Below are 18782 nucleotides of genomic sequence, written 5' to 3'. Positions count from 1 at the left end.
ACCCCCTTCTCTTCTCGCCCAGCTGGACCCGCGCATGCGCAGTTCGCTTCCACTCAGCCCGGTGCGCTCCGCTTTCCCCGTGTCTTGCCCGCCGCGGCCTGTGTGTGGAGGAGAAGCGGCGCAGCCCCGCGCTCATGCAGCCTGAGTTTCCCCCGGGGACGTTCGGTCTCATGGAGCGGGTCGGAGCCACACAGTCTCGTTTGGGTTTGAGTTCACCATGCGCTGCGGGACAACTCTAAGATGTGTGTGCGCTCTCAGATAGTCTTTTTGCTTCTCGCCTGCAACTTCTGCGCCTTGGCGTACGCTCAGGGTGAGTCCCGCTGTCTGCTGTACTTTTATTATTGCCCCTGCTTCACCCCCCCCTACCACCCCCTACCCCCCCCCCACCCCCCCCCCACCCGGTCCGGTGTGCTTGTTACGGCCGGCGCTGGAGCAGCGCGGCGGCTGGATCCCTGGAGTCCGGACGCTACTTTTATTTTGCTGGGTTTAAACTTGTTGATGGGTTCCTGGAGCTCCGGCTTTTGATCTATCGTAGTTTTACGTCTTACACGACACTAAAATGGACCTAAACGCTTAAAATAATTAGTAAACAGTTGGGTTTTTTGCTTTTTCTGGGTTTTTGACAGAGACCCAAGTGCTGGTCCGGGACCGTTAACGGTCACTGTTGGTGTGTCCCTGTAGCTCGGGCTAGATAGCTAAATTAATGTAATTTTACCCTTCACAAGACTCTAAACATCAACCTAAAAACTTCAGATATTGATTAGTAAATGAAAAAAACAGGGAAATGACCGTTTATGCTGTTTTTGACAGAGATACCGTGAACGTTAGGGGCTCGGTGACCGTTACAGCGCTGCCTCAGCCAGCCCCTCGTCCCGGTCTCAGCAGCTTCACCCTGTGTTGACACCTCGTTGAACACACACACACACACACACACACTCACACACACTCCAGAACTCACACACACTTCTCACACTTCTGCAAAAGCCCCCAAAAGTTTGAGAACACTCGTCTTTTCTTGTGTTTCTTTTTGTAAGCCGATAAAATGACAAAAAGTGCTCACAGATGTGCTGCTAGCCCGGGTCTGGAGGCTAAAGCTAGCTAACCCTCAGCACTGGCGCCTACTGCCGACTGGAGTAAATAACGGTACCCTAGACCAGACCAGTGTAGTCAGACACACGAGCACTACACACTGCTTCTTTCATTTTCTCCAGTATCAGGCTCTGTTTTATTCACTTAGGCTTTATTTCACACACACACACACACACACACACACACACACACACACACACACTGTGTTTGTCACACCTCTGACTTTCCCCATTTGGTTTCACCATTTGGAGCTGGGGTATGGTGTAAAACAAATGGCAGGCTGGGCTAAGAAGAGCTTTCTCACTGACTGGTGTTTTTATTCACATGTAGGTGAAGGTGGTGGTGGTGGTGGTGATGGTGGTGGTGGTAATGGTGGGGTCAGACTGGCACCGAAGTGTTGCTGCACATGGGCCTGCATCCCTGCTCAGGCGTGTGTCTGTGCCACCATGCTTAGTGGTTGGCAGTAATCATACAAGGCATGGCTTTAAAAAAAAAAAACATTGATAAGTACTGGTGATCTGTGGTAAAAGGGTTAGGGTCTGAAAAACTTAACATCGCTGATTTTAAAACGTTTCTGGAGAGAATATAATTTTTTTTACTTTTAGAGATTGTAAACGTCTTGCAAATACAGCCGGAAGCCCCCCGGCAAAATCACAGGCATCGTGTTTAGCTGACAGGTCCTTGATTTAATGAGAAAAGTGCTCGAAGTTGAGTTAAAATCTCAAAAACTGGCACACAGTGACATCGGGTTCATATCAGTATTGGCCGATATTCGCTAAATTAAAGATGTTTAGATGTTAAGTTTTTAAGTATTTCAAACTAGCAAAAAATAATATATATATTTACATTTTAGGCATTTAGCTGATGCTCTTATCCAGAGCAACTTACAAGGGTACTCATATTACAGAGTTAAGAGTCTTGCCCAATGACTCTTATTGGTGCAGCGCAGCATAGTCACCTAGACCAGGAATCGAACCCCAATCTCCCACATGGTGTGGTAACTCACTGGCCGGTAGTGGTGTTATCTGTTGCGCCACACCAACCACAACGCTTTTTAAATATATGTTTATTAAAGTCCAGAAGAGCAAAATATTCTGCAGTCTTTCATAATTTTACTGCATTTGGCTCTTATTCACTATATAGTGCACTACTTTGGGGGTTTGCAGACTTTTCAGTGCACTCTAACAATCCCACAATGCACCGCAGTAAGTAGTGTCCAAACAGTGGACCCTGTTAAACATTGAATACCCATAATGCATTGTGCGGTTTGGATCGAAGACCAATGTTGAGCTCACATACGTAACAAGGTGTCTGAAATAGTTCCCTATGCTAGAGCTCGATATAGTGATCAGGATATTCATATAGGGGAGTGTGAATAGGCACAGTTTCGGACACAGCTCTAGTTTTTTTTATACTTTATGAATGTTAACCCCTTAAAAAGCCTATGGTCTGGACGGCCGAACGTGTAATTATCATGAGTGTTCATAACTTTGTCCAGAAAGGGCATCTGGACTCACAAAATCCACCCCTTAAACAGCCTATGGTCCCACTAGTTCATACAGAAGTCACTGTAGTTACTGAGTAATGCACCTTAGTGTGTAATAAGCCTTGGAGTGTTAAACAGGGTTAAAGCAGATACGTGCATGAAAATGATCGGATATCGGCATTATTTCCAGGTTGGTACACCCCTACCAACAACAAACGGTTTAAAGGGCGTTATATAATAGCTTTTTTTTAATTATGTCATGAATGTAATACTCTTTATCTTTCAAAAGTGATGCTATAAATGGTCTTAAACTGCAAAGGTCTTAAACTATCATTGGTATGATATAGGCCTTCTACTTACCCCTATCCAGGCTCCAATACAGTATAGTGGGGAATAACACTGCCTTTCTCGTGGCAGTCTATATATAGGCCTTTTATTTATTTATATATATATATATATATGCCTAAATATATATAGGCAGTGTATATATAGGCCTTCTACTTTCCCCTATCCAGGCTCCAATACAGCATAGTGGGGAATAACACTGCCTTTCTCGTGGCAGTCTAGGGTTTGGGCAAGACCTACCACCTACCACCACATTCTCCTCCCTGTGTATCATGATTAAAAATGTTAGTCGCTGTGGATAAGCGCGTAAGCCAGTTGCTGTAAATGTAAGTGTGGTCCTGCCTGCAATAGCCTAATCCTGAAGTCTTACTGGTTTCGTGCTGAGTTGCCTGACTCCACATCACGGTTTCCCGACCCGTTCCTGCCCCCTGCTCTCCAGTGAGAGACTTTTCCCCCTCTAACTTGACCAGAGGGAACCACATCTGTCTGTTCAAGCGGCTTCTCATGTTGTACCTATTTGAAGCTCTTTTTTGTCCTCCTCAGCAAGCAGCTGTAACCAATTTAGCCCCCTTCAAGTAGGACTCAGGACAAGTGCGGGTAAACAGAGGTGGCACTCGGGGTCTCACACCAAATTCATGTCATAGTTCTGTAGCATTCCTCATGTTGTGTCAGAGCCTATAAATCCCACTTTAACCTAAGGGCTGTTTTGGGATAACCAAAGACGCTCCAGCACCCAGTTTTACATGCAGTTGTTTTTGTAGCTGCGATTGAAAATAATGTATTCTCTCCATGGTCAAGCACAATATCAGTTCCTTCTGTGCTCCACGTTTGTTGTATGAATGAATTAGTCAGTGTAGTCTGCAGCCTTGAGCTCTAATTCCTTGTGGTTATATTGATATAGTTAGGTTGTTACATTATTCAGTGGAACTTGCTCTGTACCAACTGAAGTCAAGTGCTTTCGTTTTACAGCATGCAGATTTGCCGCTTGGAGACGCTTATCTTGGTTGAGCATCTTTCCAAAATAATCTGAAGACCATTAAACTGTAGGCGACACTCTGACTGGACTCATGAGGGACGTGTAACTGTCCCACCAAAACCTTGTATCTTCAATTGGCGACTTTAGAGGAGAAGAAAAAAAACTTAATTTTTAATGAAGGTCATTTTGGGGCTTTTCTAATTGGTCCATTCATTGTGATTTTTTAACACAATGTTAAAAACAACTGCCAGATTAAAAAACAGCAAAAATGGAGATACAAGGTGTTTGTGACTGGGGTCTATTTCAATGTCAATACTGGTGATAGCACTTTACAGTAGACGTTTATAGCATGTGTGGGTTTATATACCTAAAGCAATCATAGCATAATAGTATAAGCCCAAAAATTTTAGTAAATAAAGAAATTTGGGGATTTTCATCAGATTTTACCATGTTACCATGATCCATTGACTTTTGGTGTTTGGTGTGGTTGGTGTGGTGCAACAGATAACACCACTATCTACCAATAAGATATTGCACCATGTGGGAGACTGGGGTTCGATTCCCAGTCTGGGTGACTGTGCTGCGCTACACCAATAAGAGTCCTTGGGCAAGATTACATTGGCCCACATCTGTAATACGAGCAACCTTGTAAGTCGCTCTGGAGAAGAGCATCAGCTAAATGCCACAAATGTAAATGTAATCAAATATGTCATGTTATTGGTAATGCACTCCATGCATCCAAGATGGGAGTAAAATAAATCATATTGTGTAGATATTCACTGCCTCTGGTGGACATGTTTTGGAAAATGGGAACAGTGGAAACTTTCCTTTTGTATCAAACAACAAAAATGTGACTTTGCACCTAACGTTGCACATCCTGTGACGTACAGGGCAGCCGAACAGAGCAGAGCTCGTTCACGTATGTCAGTCTTAAAGGCACAGTAGCAACACAGCTGTAGCCATTCCTGTAGCTGTATGCTTTGCCCTGTGTTGTGGTAGTGTTTGATGGGTTTGAGTAGTCTGATAGATGCTCATATGAACTGATTCAATTACAAATGGCTAATATTAAGGTAGGTTTTGAGGAAAACTCAAACTGCAGAATTGCAAAATCAGTATCGCAGAGGAAAGGAGAAACACACCGTCTCTGCAGTCATTCTTCATTAGAAGTGTAGTAAACAGATGTATGTATGTAAATGTGCTCTGTTCTGATTGGCTGCCTTGATTGGCTGCATTGTGCCTCATTTAAAAAGCAGTCCAGTCTGAAACGCTCCCTGTAACTTAAGTGGGAATGGGTGTAGGCTGTACACCTGTAGGCTGAATATGTAAATATTCTAGCTTTCGTTGCATTTCCATATATGCACTGTATTAATCCAGGAGTGAACAGTGCATTTTTAAAATTTTTCCAGTGTGCACATACTACGGCAAACCCTATTCAAAAAAGTAAGGAAAATTAGGAAAAAAAAGGAACCCTTTAAAGCTCGCCTGCGATTGCTGTGCGTGCTCGTTATCATGTCATGTTTACACCAGTGATTATAGGTTGGATGTTTTGACACAGTCCCTCAGCTTGTCAGGATTAGGAGCTGCTCTTATGTAAGATGGGAGGACACGTCTCTCGTTTGATCCTTCGCCAGACGATCCTTTGAGCAAGTCCATCTCGCCCACCAGCCTCTGTCTCTACCTGAACATATGCGAACCATTACTGGCATTCATTCGGCGAGTTCTTTCCCCTCCTTCCAGCGCCTGGTAGACGTCCATTCTGTGTCTCTTCTGTTGAAAGACAAGTTGAAAGTGATGTGGTTCTGCTGTGAGGATGAGGGCTGGTGGGTTCTTGACATCTGTTGCATAAGACAGAGAACCCAGGTGCTTCAAAGCTTGGATAACACACACCCACACCAGTCCACACATCATCTTTTACATCTCACACACCTGGTGTACACATGTGTGCGGTCACAACCTGGGTGGTACACAACCATTGGCTTGAACCATGCAAACAACGTCACTATTGGTATTGATCTGATATTTGATGTCTTTTTTTCGACAGTTAACTGAGTTACCGTGGAAACAGCCCCCAGTGACAGTAGAAACTGATTTATTTAAATTTCATGCAAAATTTAGCAAGACTGAGAGTCGGCTGATGAGATGCACTGGTTGAACCTGCTCATTGCTGCCAGCCCATGTAAACAAGGACACACAGTCTCACTGATACGAAGCACTAAAAACTATTCGAACACTTATTGGCTGGCTATCCCACTTGTGGAGAATTCTCAGCCTGTTAAACATGAGGGAGGGAGTTACAACCCAGGTCCATGAGGTGCATCAAAAAAGCTGTTAAAGTTGCACTGTACCTTTTTAGGACATTCTCAAAACTCAGCGACAGGTTTCACACATTACGTAGCTTCTGGGAAGGCCAATCATCCAGTCTCTGTTCATCACTAGCAATGCCCCCAACAGGGTGAAGACTAGCTCCGACACATGTGAAGCCAGCCACTGCCTCTTTTTTAACTTCTCTTCATGCAGAATCACTAAGCATCCAGTGCAGCTCCCCAACTCCGATACTACACCACAGACGCCTACGCTGACCAACATCACAGTAGGAGTGATGTACGGAGGAAGTGCCATTACCCCCACCCCTGAGAGAACACGGCCAATTGTGCTCTCTCTGAGGCCGGCTGCTGATGGCAAGCGACGTGACCTGGGATTTGAACCAGCAAACCTCAGTTAATTGTGTCAGTGCCTTATGTTTTTTTTTTTAGGTTTTTAATTTCTTTTTTATTACTAGATTAATTACACTTTAGTCCAAGTTTAAGGCAATGGAAAAAAGCAACAAGCAAACCTCTCAATGAGGGAGAGAAGGTGGAGCGTCGGGGAGTCAAAGAAAACAACTATAGTTACTATAGCAGTACTCCTGAATCCACTACAATTCCCACAATACCATGCAAATCCAATCTTTACTGTTCCTTGTATGACTGCATGCACCGTACTGGGATAGCTTGGTACAGATATACATATCACTGCATCCGTATTGCTTTTTGCTGTTATTATTAATCCTAGATGTAGCAGTACTCCCAGCCCCACACCTAGACACAGGGCTATTGCTCTGTATTGCTAATCCAGCTTTATGTAGCTCCAATTTCTGCATTTCGTATGGATGTCTTTATGTATCGGACATGAGCATCGGCACACAATTCCCATACTGGTGCCTCCCTAACGAATCGATTTTTTTAAAAGTGTATTGATAAAAAGTAGTGGTGATATTACGTTGGTGAGACATTGTCTGAATTAATGTTTCCAAAGAGGGATTACAGGGATTACATTTTTTAGCCACATACTTGATCTCACTACAGACGCCTCTCTTTTTCACTTCAGTCTCTCACGAAATGGAAGGACTACTGAAACAGTTTATAGCGGCCCGCTTTGCACAGATGACTGGCATGTGTTGGCCGTGTTTGGAATGTTTGTAGTCTGTCTTCTGCTCTTCAGATCCTCCCTGAATGATGCATTGACCTTGGACGAGTCGTTTGGCAGATGGCCTTCTAAAACCACGGCTTTGGTTCACCCTGGCCAGCATCTATTTCCCTGAGACTTTCAAGATTATTGTGAGGAATTCACTTGAATTTACTCAATTCAGTAATTGACCACTGCTTAGATTGTTTATCCTCCGATTTTATGCTATTATGAGCCTTTGGTGATGTTTTTTCAAGCCACTGTCTCCAGCTTGAGCGACTGCGGAACACTGAAGCATTCACTTACAATGCTGTGGCTTCGACCTTGTGACTCTAATTGATGGGAAAAGACTGAAGCCATTCAGGGTTCGTCAGGCGTTCTACAGATCCACGGCCCGTGTGGAATTTTGTCCTTAATTTTTTCTTAAAAGTGTCCAGTGCGTCAGACATCTGATCCTGAAACAGCTGGCACGCTCAAGTGTTGATAATGCTGTATGTGAAGATGCTCCTGACCGAGGTCCTCTTTTCAGCCAAACGAGTGAAAATATTGGATGTTTCACATTTCTTTCTCATGTCCGTCTCAGTCAATCCAAGACTGGAATTACAGCTATTACAGCAGAAAAGGAATAGTCCCCCAGCCACTGATATTCAGCCATCTCATCTCAGAGAGTTAATCAGAGGTAATAAGAAATAACAGATGCCTTTGGCGAAACTCAAACATTGCTTTTATCCTCTCCATCAAAACACACCCAGCCGTCCCCACTCATGTCAGAAGCCGATTAATTAATGCACAGGAAGTGGCCTTCGACCCGGAGGCATTATTCGCTCTCCCCAAGTGGGACTGGTCTGCCATTGAGGAATGTAGGAGCCAGCAGAAGACAAGAATCCACCATTCAACGCTGCACATGTTTACGACTCTGCAGCTTCTAAAGATGAGTGGGAATGGGTGGCAGTGGTCATTTCTCTTGGCACAGAGGAGCAAAAAAGGCTATTGAATTTGTAGCTCGTAGCATTGTTGTCCGATCTTCCTAAACGAAGCCAAGAGGCAGAGTGGCTGTCGCTCCAGCGGTGGAAGAAAGGCAGAGGGAGGAGGAGGAGGGGAAAAAAACGCAAACAGGAAATGTCCTGGCAGGAAACGAGTGCCGAGTTTTGAGCCGTTTTAAAAATTCCACTCCTCACCGGCCGACGACATTTGTGTGGAGAGCGTCTATTTCAGGCTCTGTTTGTCACTGAGTAAATATCCCTTTGCTCCGGCTTTGTCTGCAACCGAATCCTCTTGTTTTTTATGGTGGAAAATGGGAAGCACATTTTGATGCTCTGCGGGCCCGGGACGAACTGCGACCAGCTCGTGCTGGCTCTGAAGGAGAGGTGGCCTGGATCCAGTAAACGCACCCTCTTATTAAGCCCAGCAGACGTCCCAGCCAGACCTCCATTGCCGCTGACACCTTGGCAAGACAAAGCGAATGAAGGATGCGTCCAATAAATTTCTCTCGGGGCAATGGAGCAGTGGCAACCACAGAGCAAGATTATAATGCCGCAGTGCCTGTTCAGATCACCAGGCCTGCAGTCAGTACTGTACAGCTTAATTATAGCAACTACTTACTTCCACCATAAGCACAACAGACAGACCTATGACTGAATGTTTGAATCTGACCTCAGAACTGGAAAGGCTGTGCTGCACACACCCTTCTGCAGTGAGTACTTAGAATATTTAAACAGTGTGGTTACATGATGAAATTCGGCCCATAGCTGCAGTCCTTTTGGAAAAGGGCTTTGTAATTATATATGAAAATAATGGAATATGGCCTAAGGACAGTCTCATACTGCGCAGATATGGACTGTGTGGATTGTCTATAGATAGAGGGCATGTGGAAACCAGTGTCCTTTCCGCAAGACACTGGCATATGCATGACAAACGCACATATGATTAGCCACGTCAATCACGTTAAGTTGGGGACTGTCGTTTTCCATACACAATGATAGTACTAATTACGTACTGATTTGGAATTACAGTTACCTTCAGTTCACATTTTTATTGCGTTATTGATTCTGCACTTGGCAACACATTGCAAAAGTGCAACAAAAAAAAAATGCATGCATAGTATGCATATAATTTTTCTGCAATTTCCAATCATAATCATACCCCTTCTTCTACTTACAGACAACAATGAGGTATTGATTGAAACTTTTGAATCAGCACTTTTGGCTCTTTCTCTGCTTTTCTCAATGAGCTGCACACAAGAAATATAATTACACTACACTTTTGCTATTACTGGCAAATTAGCTATTAGTGCGCTTAAAGCCCTTATAAATTAGATGGTAATATGATTTAACTTCTGTGATGAAATTATAGGGTTAAGAGATATTTTATCTATTGTGATTGTGAGATTTTGTCATTGTGATACACAATATGCTTTTTAGAAACCTACAGTGGGCGTAATGTGTGCGGAAATAGCGCCGCATGTTTCATTACAAAGAGCGTAATTAGTCCTGTGTAATTGGGCGGAGTGCAGCAGATTTAGTACACTCGCTGTACTAAGAATAGGACAGTGTTTAAATAGCAAGAGAGAGAATTGTACGAATCTGACGCCACTTGTGCATTTTGTCTCTGTCAAAATATTGCCTGTATCGTGGAAATGTCTATAGTATTGTGATATAGTATATTTACCATATCGCCCGTCACTAGCAAGGCTGTAACAATTCACAAAATGCACTTTGACATACTTAAAGTGTCTAAATATATTCCTTACATTAAATGTTAATGTGTTCCTTTTTAGTTTAATGGAGAATTTAACATACACAATCAACGATATACATTATGCTAGTGCAGAGTATACTTTTGATTTTGAGGTAAAGAGAACAGAGTGGGATCGGTATTGGCTTCCTTGTTTAGTGTTTCTTCAACTTCAAACAGTGTAATTAGCGCTATGTTGAGTGCTTTATTTGGTCCAGTTTGTTGAATATATTAGGGCTGCACAATATATCATCTCACCATCACTGTTGCAATGCGTGTATGTGCAGTAGTAGGCTGCCACTTTAATGCCTTGCTTAAGATTGTGAAAGTTTGGTGAGGAGAAAGCAGTGTTCCTTCACTCCCCCTACCCCCCACTTCCTACTGGTTCTAGGCCCAAGCCTGCTCCTCGAACCTATAGGCCAGAGCTGCCCTTGTTTCTGTATTATGCCTTTTTCTGTAGGATTATAAAAACAGTAAAGTGAATATGATGTATATTCATATGTCATAAAATATCAAAACATCTTTGATATAAAAATCAAATATCAAATTGTGGCATTATGTGAAGCACCATGTCCACACCTCTGTCGCACTAGCCAACAGACGCCTGTGTCATGGCCAACATCACTTAAGTCTGATGAGGGGAGAGAATGCCATCTACCCACCCTGGGCAGGTCAGTTGTGCTCTCTTGGACTCCAGTTGCTGATGGCAAAGCGGTATGGCTCGGTATTCTAACTCGCGACCCCCGGGCTGTAGTGGTAGTGTATTAGGCTGCTGAGCCCACTCAGAGCCCACCCATCATTGTACCCATCATTGATACAGATTTCATTTCTATGGCTTTATGATCTCTGGGATGAAAACCCCTGAAACCCACTCTGTGTGATGTTAAAGGCCCTTCTTGTGCTATTAGGCTGATCACTGTGTTCACACAGGCCACATCTGCTGGGCGAGAAGCTCTGTGATCTTTAATCTCCAGTGAGGTAGTGCAGGGTCTCTTTTGCTAGACGTGGCAGCAGCCGCCCTAGGATTTGCAGGAGGAAACGGCACGGCTTTGCTGTGGCAGATGTCCCATTCACGCTGAGGAAGGCACGTGTCACGCTGGCCTGATTGATAACCGCCCACCATGTGGGCATCACAGGGAGGCTGGCTGCTTTGGAGCTGCCATGTGGTCCATACGCTCAACGGATGGCGCCACACAGAGACAGATGAAGATGGAGCTTGAGGAGGAGGTGGCGTCTTTTAGGAAAATACTCATCTGAAGTGTGTGCGATGATGATGGGTGGTGTGTAGCTTGTCTTTTTACACAGCACTTGCCACCCAGGCAGTTTTAGGGTTGCAAAAAAAAAAAGGCTGTGACAAACTGTGTGGGCCTAGCCATGGGTATGTAAATTTTCACTTTGACTTAATTACACAGGACGTAAAGAAAGTATTATGTGAGAATTGGCATTTCTTATTTCTTGGGCTCCCACTACAGGCAGGAAGTGTAATTCGTGCTTTAAGGCCACCACTGCAGTCTTTCTGGACAAGCTGAGAGATACACACCCGTCACTGAAGGTGAAAGAGGCATGTGGATATTACAGGATTTTACACACACATGACTCAGGTTACACAGCTTTACCCAGTATTCGAGAGCATTGTCCTGTCCATTTCACATAATGCAGTTCCTGGCATGCTGAGCCTGGAATAGCCTCGATAGCCTCAACTATGCTATTCTCCCTACTACAGTCAGTGGCACCATGATAGGGGCAGTGGTGGCTCAGCGGTTAGAGCGCCGGGTTATCGATAACAGGGTTGTGGGTTTGATTCCCGGGCTTGGCAGGCTGCCACTGTTGGGCCCTTGAGCAAGGCCCTTTACCCAGGCCCTTTACCCTCTCTGCTCCCCGGGCGCTGGAGTTGGCTACCCACCTCTCTGGGGGTGTGTGTGTGTGTACTCACTGCCCCTAGTTCATTAGTGTGTGTGTTCACTACCACAGATGGGTTAAATGCAGAGGACACAAGAGTATGTAGCATTTGCACCTTAAAAACAGCTTATGTATTTGTGCACTGTACAGCGACAAATGCTTTAACAACATTCAGTTTCTCATTCATTTATAGGATTTTCATGTTTTCTAGATCATGGCATTATTCACTCTCGCTCCTTTTAACTGTCAGGTGGGACGTGACCTCAGCCATTGTGGCCACATTACATTACCACTGAGCTCTCACTGAGTGACTCGCACCCATAGTGAGCCTGGTCATTTCAGCTGTCTGCCCCTCCATTGTCAGCCCACACCCCCCCTCTGAGTGGCCATGTGTGCTTCTTGACAGCTTGAAAGGATTACCTCAAACCCCATGCTGGCCACTATCACTATTTGGTTTTGTTGATTTAGGTCAGTGTTTATCTCTGGAGTTGTCCAGAACATCTTTCCAGCTGAGAATCCTCAGGTCCTCTGTCTCGCTGTTCTTTTCCCGCCCTGCTTTCGTCCTTTCTTTTGTTCTGAAGACAAGCCAGTTATTCTCATCTGAGTCATGTTTCTTTATTGTAATTCTTGTATCCTTATCATTTCAATAAAAATACGACTGGTGCTACGCTACTGCATTTCTAGGTTATCTCTTAAAGCATTCAGAGAGAGAGTCTGTACCTTTGTTTGTTTGTTAACTTTCCCCAGTAATTTTCTTTTTGGTGAAAATGAATGGGAAATTTGTGGTCACTTGACTTGATGACTCAAGGAAGTGAGGAACACCATAGTAAATGTTTGGGTCAGTTAAAACTGTTGGTATAATTAAAAAATACAGGCAGTCTTCGGAATGGGTGCTTCATTAATAAACCGAAATCATACATTTGTAAATCAGTTTTGCCACTTTTTGGCCTTCCTTCTAGACTGTAAATGATGATAAATAAAAAACATACTTTAAACTAAATCATTTACTTGAATAATAACATATTTGCAGGGTATTATAGGGTTTAACTGTTTAATAGGCTGGAATTAGCCCTAGTCTTGGACTAGAGTTTGAATGAATCTCCATTCAGAATGCTGTGGAGTTCATGACTAGGCTAAACGCTTAAAAACTGACCATGCAAAAGCCAAATTAACCCATTCCTTTCTCCTGCCCTCCAGCAAGCCCTATATCCAGCCTTCCCTCTCACCTAGTCACTGTATTAGCTTCCTCTGAGGCCCAACATCTGCTCGCAAGCTGCCCCCTCTTTCTTTCTATACCCAATCTCAGAGGACCTCAAGGTTACCATATGTTTTGCTCTTTGAGGCCTTTGGGTGTGTTTAACCAGCCTAGCCTATATGTTCGTTATGTGTGACTTACAGTACATGACCAAAATCTCTGCTCTAAAAAAGACACAACTAAGGACATCTACAGTTCTGCAGTTAGCATTGTTGCAACATCTTCTTAGAAAGCCAGGAGCTGTGTGTGTGGGTTCCCGTGGGACTTTTCTCCCTCACTCCAAAAACCTAAGAAGCCAGTTGGCTTTGTTTTCTATGGTATTACTAAGTAGCAGCAACAGTCCAACAACTCCTGCCCTTTAGTGAGTCATCCACAGGCCGACTCCTGTCCTTATTGCACTGAATCAGTAAGTAATGCTTGCTGACTTGCTGGATTAACCTTTAATGTACTGTTATAGTCTAGTTCTACATCTGCATCACTATTAAAGCTACACTACATGGACAAAAGTATTGAGACACCTGGTCAAAAAGAGTTTATCCAGCTTTTGTTCGAGTAGAGTTCTTCCAAATTCGAGCATTGCTATGAGGATTTATTTGCATTCAGCGTATATGGATTGGCAAACCTATTTACAACCCTGTTATCAGAATGAAACGTTTTTCTTGTATGGTGGGCGTATGGGGGATATAATGATAAGTCCTGCTTTTGTTGGCTGGTTTACATCTTTTAGATGACCTACAGCCCTGTAGGCTAGCCTAGCTTTATGTAGTTATTTCCGTCCTACCAGATAGCCTTGCTGTTCTTTCAGTGTCCAGATGTTTGTTCCCAGTGGACCCCCATTCTAAGAAATGCATTTATCTATTTAGAGCCAATGCTGACACAAATGTGCAAATGCACACACAGCTTGTCTAGTCTCTGTAGAGAAGTACTGCCAATAGAATAGGACTCTCTGAAGCAGAAAAACACATTCCAGCAACTGTGTTCTCTGGAATGATGGTCGGTGCTCCATCCAACACTTTTGGGATGAGCTGGAGAGTTGGGGATGATGTGGGCTTGTGATCATCCAACACCCTGACCTCACTAACAGTCTTGTAGCTGAATGCAATCAATGCAATCTTTACAGCAGTGTCTCAAAATCTATTACAAAGCATTCCCTGGACAGTAGAGACTACTTACGCCAACAAAAGCAGGTTGAACTCTTTTATTTTTTCATTGGCGTCCCAATAGTTTTGTCCAGATAGTTAGTGTTAGTGATTATTGGGAGAGCAAGTCAATTATGGGAAGACAACAAAAAAATAAATGATGCGGAGACAGCAAACACAGTCTAGGTGGTCATTCTCTATCTAACGGATTTGAGTGATGCCAGCTACTGGGGTTTTTACATTGTACTGTGATGTTACAATCAGATCTCCCTCTGTGAGTGTGGGTACTGTGGAGTGGGCTTCTCTGCTGGACTCTATTTCTGTCTTTCTGCTCATTAGTGGCCACTAGGGCCCCCTGTCACTAAGCATCCTGATGAGCACTTTAGCTGCCCTGTGTGTGACCATCGTTTTGCATTAAAGATCGCACAGTGGGCTGTGTCCTAGTTCACTGGGCAATTCATTCCGTCTAGTGCAACGTAACCCTCTGAACTCATAGTAATGCGCGGTTGAATAGGAAACAGAAAGGACACAATGTTTTTTTTTTCATTTGCAAAAAGGACACACAAACACCACTACCGCAGGAGCTCATCGTTGCCATGGCTTTTATCAATTTCCACGGCAACTGTAATTTGTTTGGCCTGGGCTGAATGCCTAGCGTTCCTCTCTCGGGGCCGGGAGCACAAAAGGACGTAGACAGGCGAACGGGGCGAAGACTGGAGCTGCAACTCGGCCTGAATGCTCCACTGCACCTGCAATTGTGTCATTAAAATGGCAGCTCGTTAAGGGAGCTGGGCGACGTCCACAAAGAGACCACAGACTGCCCCGCTGCCCTCGGCCAAACTGTGAGCAGAAATTTCTCATTTACACTTCAGCTATGCAAATCCTAACCAAAGGAAAAGATGATGGAATGGTCTCAGATATGCGTAATATCAGCTATGTTTTGCCAGCACTGATATTAATAAAGGCCGGCTCATCAATGTTGTAGGTCAGCGATTCCCAACCCTGGTCCTGGAGGACCCCCTGCCCAGCACATTTTAGTGGTTTCCTGCTCTAAAAACACTCAGGAAGGATTTGTGAATTAGCAGATAAGCTGGATCAGGTGTGTTTGGGGTGTAGGGTAAACATGTGCAGGACAGGGGGTCCTGTAGGTAATACGACTGAGGTGACACCATCACAGAGGCAATTGGCGGAAGTACTCTGTGCTCAGCAGTGGACTGATCTTGCTGGCTGGCTGGCTAAATGCTGGTGAACGGTTGTACTGCTAGTAGATGCTACCAGCTCAGAATGTCCCCTTTGCTGCCCTGCACACAGTGGTCTGTTTATGTGTAGGACATTTGCAACCTTCGCCCTCTGTTGCTCAAGGGCATGGCACTTTGACCAGACGGCCTGCGAAGGAATGCAAGTGCCTGGATTTTGCAAGCTGAAGTGGAGACGGGACGGGAACAGAAGTCCTCTCTGACAGCCGGTTCCCTTTTTGGTCCTCCTCTCTGGATTGAACACACGTGAGCCAAACCCGAAGTCAGGGGCCAGAGGGTCTGCTCTTCCTCATGCTCAGTCTTTGAGCCCAAATGTAATCCAGAGCTAGCATGGCTGCCCGTGGAAGCTGCTCGGGGTCCGGAGCGCCACGGCCTCTTGCCGTAAGCCTCCCCAGACCCCTGTTTGCTCCTTCAGCCCCTGCCGTCTGGTTCTCATTGGTGTTTGATCAGCTTTGTCGGGCCTGTCAAATAGCTGCCCTTTTAAGTTGGCTTTAATTTCTGCCAGAGATGCCTGGTTCTCTGGACATCAAATGCACACTTTCACACGCACCCAATGTGTGAGGGGCCGCAGCTAGTACGCCCCCTCTCCCCGTAACGCCCAAACCGGGCCTGAACCCCTCTTCCCACTGTTGAAAACATGCTTTGGGAAAGTACATTCGGAAGGGGGAGGGGTGAAAGGGGGGCTTCCTGCTGTAGCTAGTCGGTAAGAGGTTGAGATGTTAGCATGGAAGAGTTAGGGGGGTCAAAGAGGGAAGCGGGTCGGGACTAGAGGGGGCGAACTGGTGGGGGGTGACAGAGGGGAATTCCTTTGATGTGGCTTGCGGGTGGCATTATTACTATTCTTTCAAAAACAGGGACACAGTAGCGAGTAAGCCCAAAATGCTAGCACATGTTGGCTTCACAGTAGAGTTGCTCAGAAGACCTGACCTGGAATCTGCTTTCCATCTAGGGACTGCTGCCCACTTTCTAAGGGGTTGATCAAGAAGTAGATTTAGACATGGAGAGGGGTTCATCTGCAATAGCACATGGGACTTGATGGGTGTTCCCATGGTCCCATACAAGTGCTTTTCAGTTTTGGTGGCCTTTTACTGTAAACCTTAGACTGTGATTTATTGTAAAGTCTCCATCTTTCATATAAATTGGACTGAAGTCATCTAATCAAACCAGTCTTTAAATGTCTCATGGTTGGAAGCTAATATTCAACTGAAGTCACTTTATAAAAGGCACATAATGCACTAGTACACTTTCCAGACATTGGTTATTTTACTTCTGTTGGTCACGCTCGCATCCCCCAACCCCCCACCCCCTTCCTGGCACTTTGTCTTATCTGCAGCCGAGCAGTGGTTAGATTCAGAAGATCCATGTGTCTGAAGATGCGTGAGCTTTTTGCTGGTGTGCCTGCCTCACACTGCGACCGTGTGTTTTTTACAGCTCGCCATGAAAGCAGCTCAAAGAGTCGGGAACCCATCAGAGAAGACAACTGCTTTCATTTAGCGGCTGACTTCAGAGACAATGGAGATCTGTCCCTCACCCCAGAAGAACAACAGTGCTACAAATGTTCAAATTCAGAAAAGCACAGATTAACTGTGTGTCCCATGAGCGTGACCTCAGACCTGTGCACACACACACACATACACGCTCCCTTGTTCACACTGTTGTCGGCTCATTACAGAGCGGCGTCTCCTTTATCAGCACTTTGAGAGGAGAAGCGTCCTGTGCTGTCTCACTTTTGCAGGCTTTCTGGATATTTTGGACTCATACCCCCTTGTGACATTAAACAGAGCCCTTCCAGAAGCACTCCTCCAGAGGCCCCTATAAGTCTCTCCAGATCCCCTGACCCCGAACACATCGCAGTCGCTAAAGCGCTGCACTTAGCCGCTCACTCGCCTTTCTGACACAGTGCAAGGCACCTCTGGGTTGGGCCTTTAAAGAGACAGTATTTGAATCTTTCCTTGTCCAAAAGTATCCAGACCTTCTAATTAGTGAATACGGCTCCTTTAACATGCACCCGGTACTATCTGAAGTGTTAATCTGCTCACACAAAGCTTGTGGAATCCACAAAGACAAGCATTGCCTAATGGGACAATGGGACACTCATGAGCAGATGAACTAGCCTAAGGTCACCATGATTAATGCCAGACGTAAGGTAGAGGGGTGTAAAGCCCCCCAGCATTGGCCTGTGGAGAAGTGGAATTGCATTCTCTGAGGTGTTGAAGCACCATTGTTGACCACTGGAGGTCAACTGGTAGTGTTGTATTGGTCAAGAAAGCACCACTTTAGCGGCTAACTCAATTCAACGTTATTGTCCTTATACTAATACAGGGTTGTACAGTACAATGAAACACTGTAACAAGAGGCTGTGAACAGCCTGTAGCAATGCATTTGAAACCATGGCCCCGCTCACACCTGACATTAACATTAGTCTCGGGTGATCCATTCACAAATGACTGCCAAAACGCATAGCCGTTCACACTTGGCATTTTAAATGCGTCTCCTGTTACTGCTTGTGTATTTTCCGGCTGGGGCAGTGACGCAGTTGATGTGAGGGATGCTTTGCTATCGAGAATGCAAGAATACTATGGTCTGACCACCTTCGAAAGTAGTTTGGGTGATAGGATACAATACATATTCATTGTACCCATTCACACCTGTACATCTGTACATCCACAGCGATACATCCTTCCTCCATACTGGTTTTCTCAGCCACCTAATACACCTGCTCTAATGCCATTGCTAAAATCATTCCTAATTCTGGTGAATATTTGGTTCTTATCACTGTTGTAGGTCAGCGATTCCCAACCCTGGTCCTGGAGGACCCTCTGCCCTGCACATTTTAATGGTTCCTTGTGCTACACTACCAGATAAGCTGGATCAGGTGTGTTGGGAGTAGGGTAAACATGTGCAGGACAGGGGTCCTCCAGGACCGAACTTGGGAACCAGTGTTGTAGGTTATACGAATAGAGTATGAGTGAGTAGAGCTGGGCAATATGACAATATTCTATCGTATCGTGATAAATGTTGTAACTGTGGTACACAATATGCTTTTATGAGTGTATCCTGGATATCATCAGTGCTTAAAGAACACTGATTAACTGCACATTTCATTACAAAGAGTGTTATCAGTCTTACTTAATTCATATAGTGAAGCATAAGTAAAAAT

General features: G+C 44.8%; 1 protein-coding gene across 2 annotated transcripts in view; it reads left to right on the top strand.

Moving 5' to 3' along the window:
* Positions 1-18782, top strand: part of reck (reversion-inducing-cysteine-rich protein with kazal motifs) — a 69527-nt gene continuing 50745 nt past the window's right edge. The window contains exon 1 of one of the 2 annotated variants that reach the window (XM_072679393.1): positions 1-310. In XM_072679393.1, coding sequence (XP_072535494.1) covers positions 241-310 — 70 coding nt within the window. In that variant the 5' untranslated portion in view covers positions 1-240. Of the gene's footprint in view, positions 311-8347; positions 9034-18782 lie in introns of those variants that run through there. The other variant, XM_072679394.1, reaches the window with a different exon arrangement.

The sequence above is a fragment of the Salminus brasiliensis genome, chromosome 5, assembly GCF_030463535.1.
Source record: "Salminus brasiliensis chromosome 5, fSalBra1.hap2, whole genome shotgun sequence".
Classification (NCBI taxonomy): Eukaryota; Metazoa; Chordata; class Actinopteri; order Characiformes; family Bryconidae; genus Salminus; species Salminus brasiliensis.
This window is presented reverse-complemented; position numbering and strand designations above follow the sequence as displayed.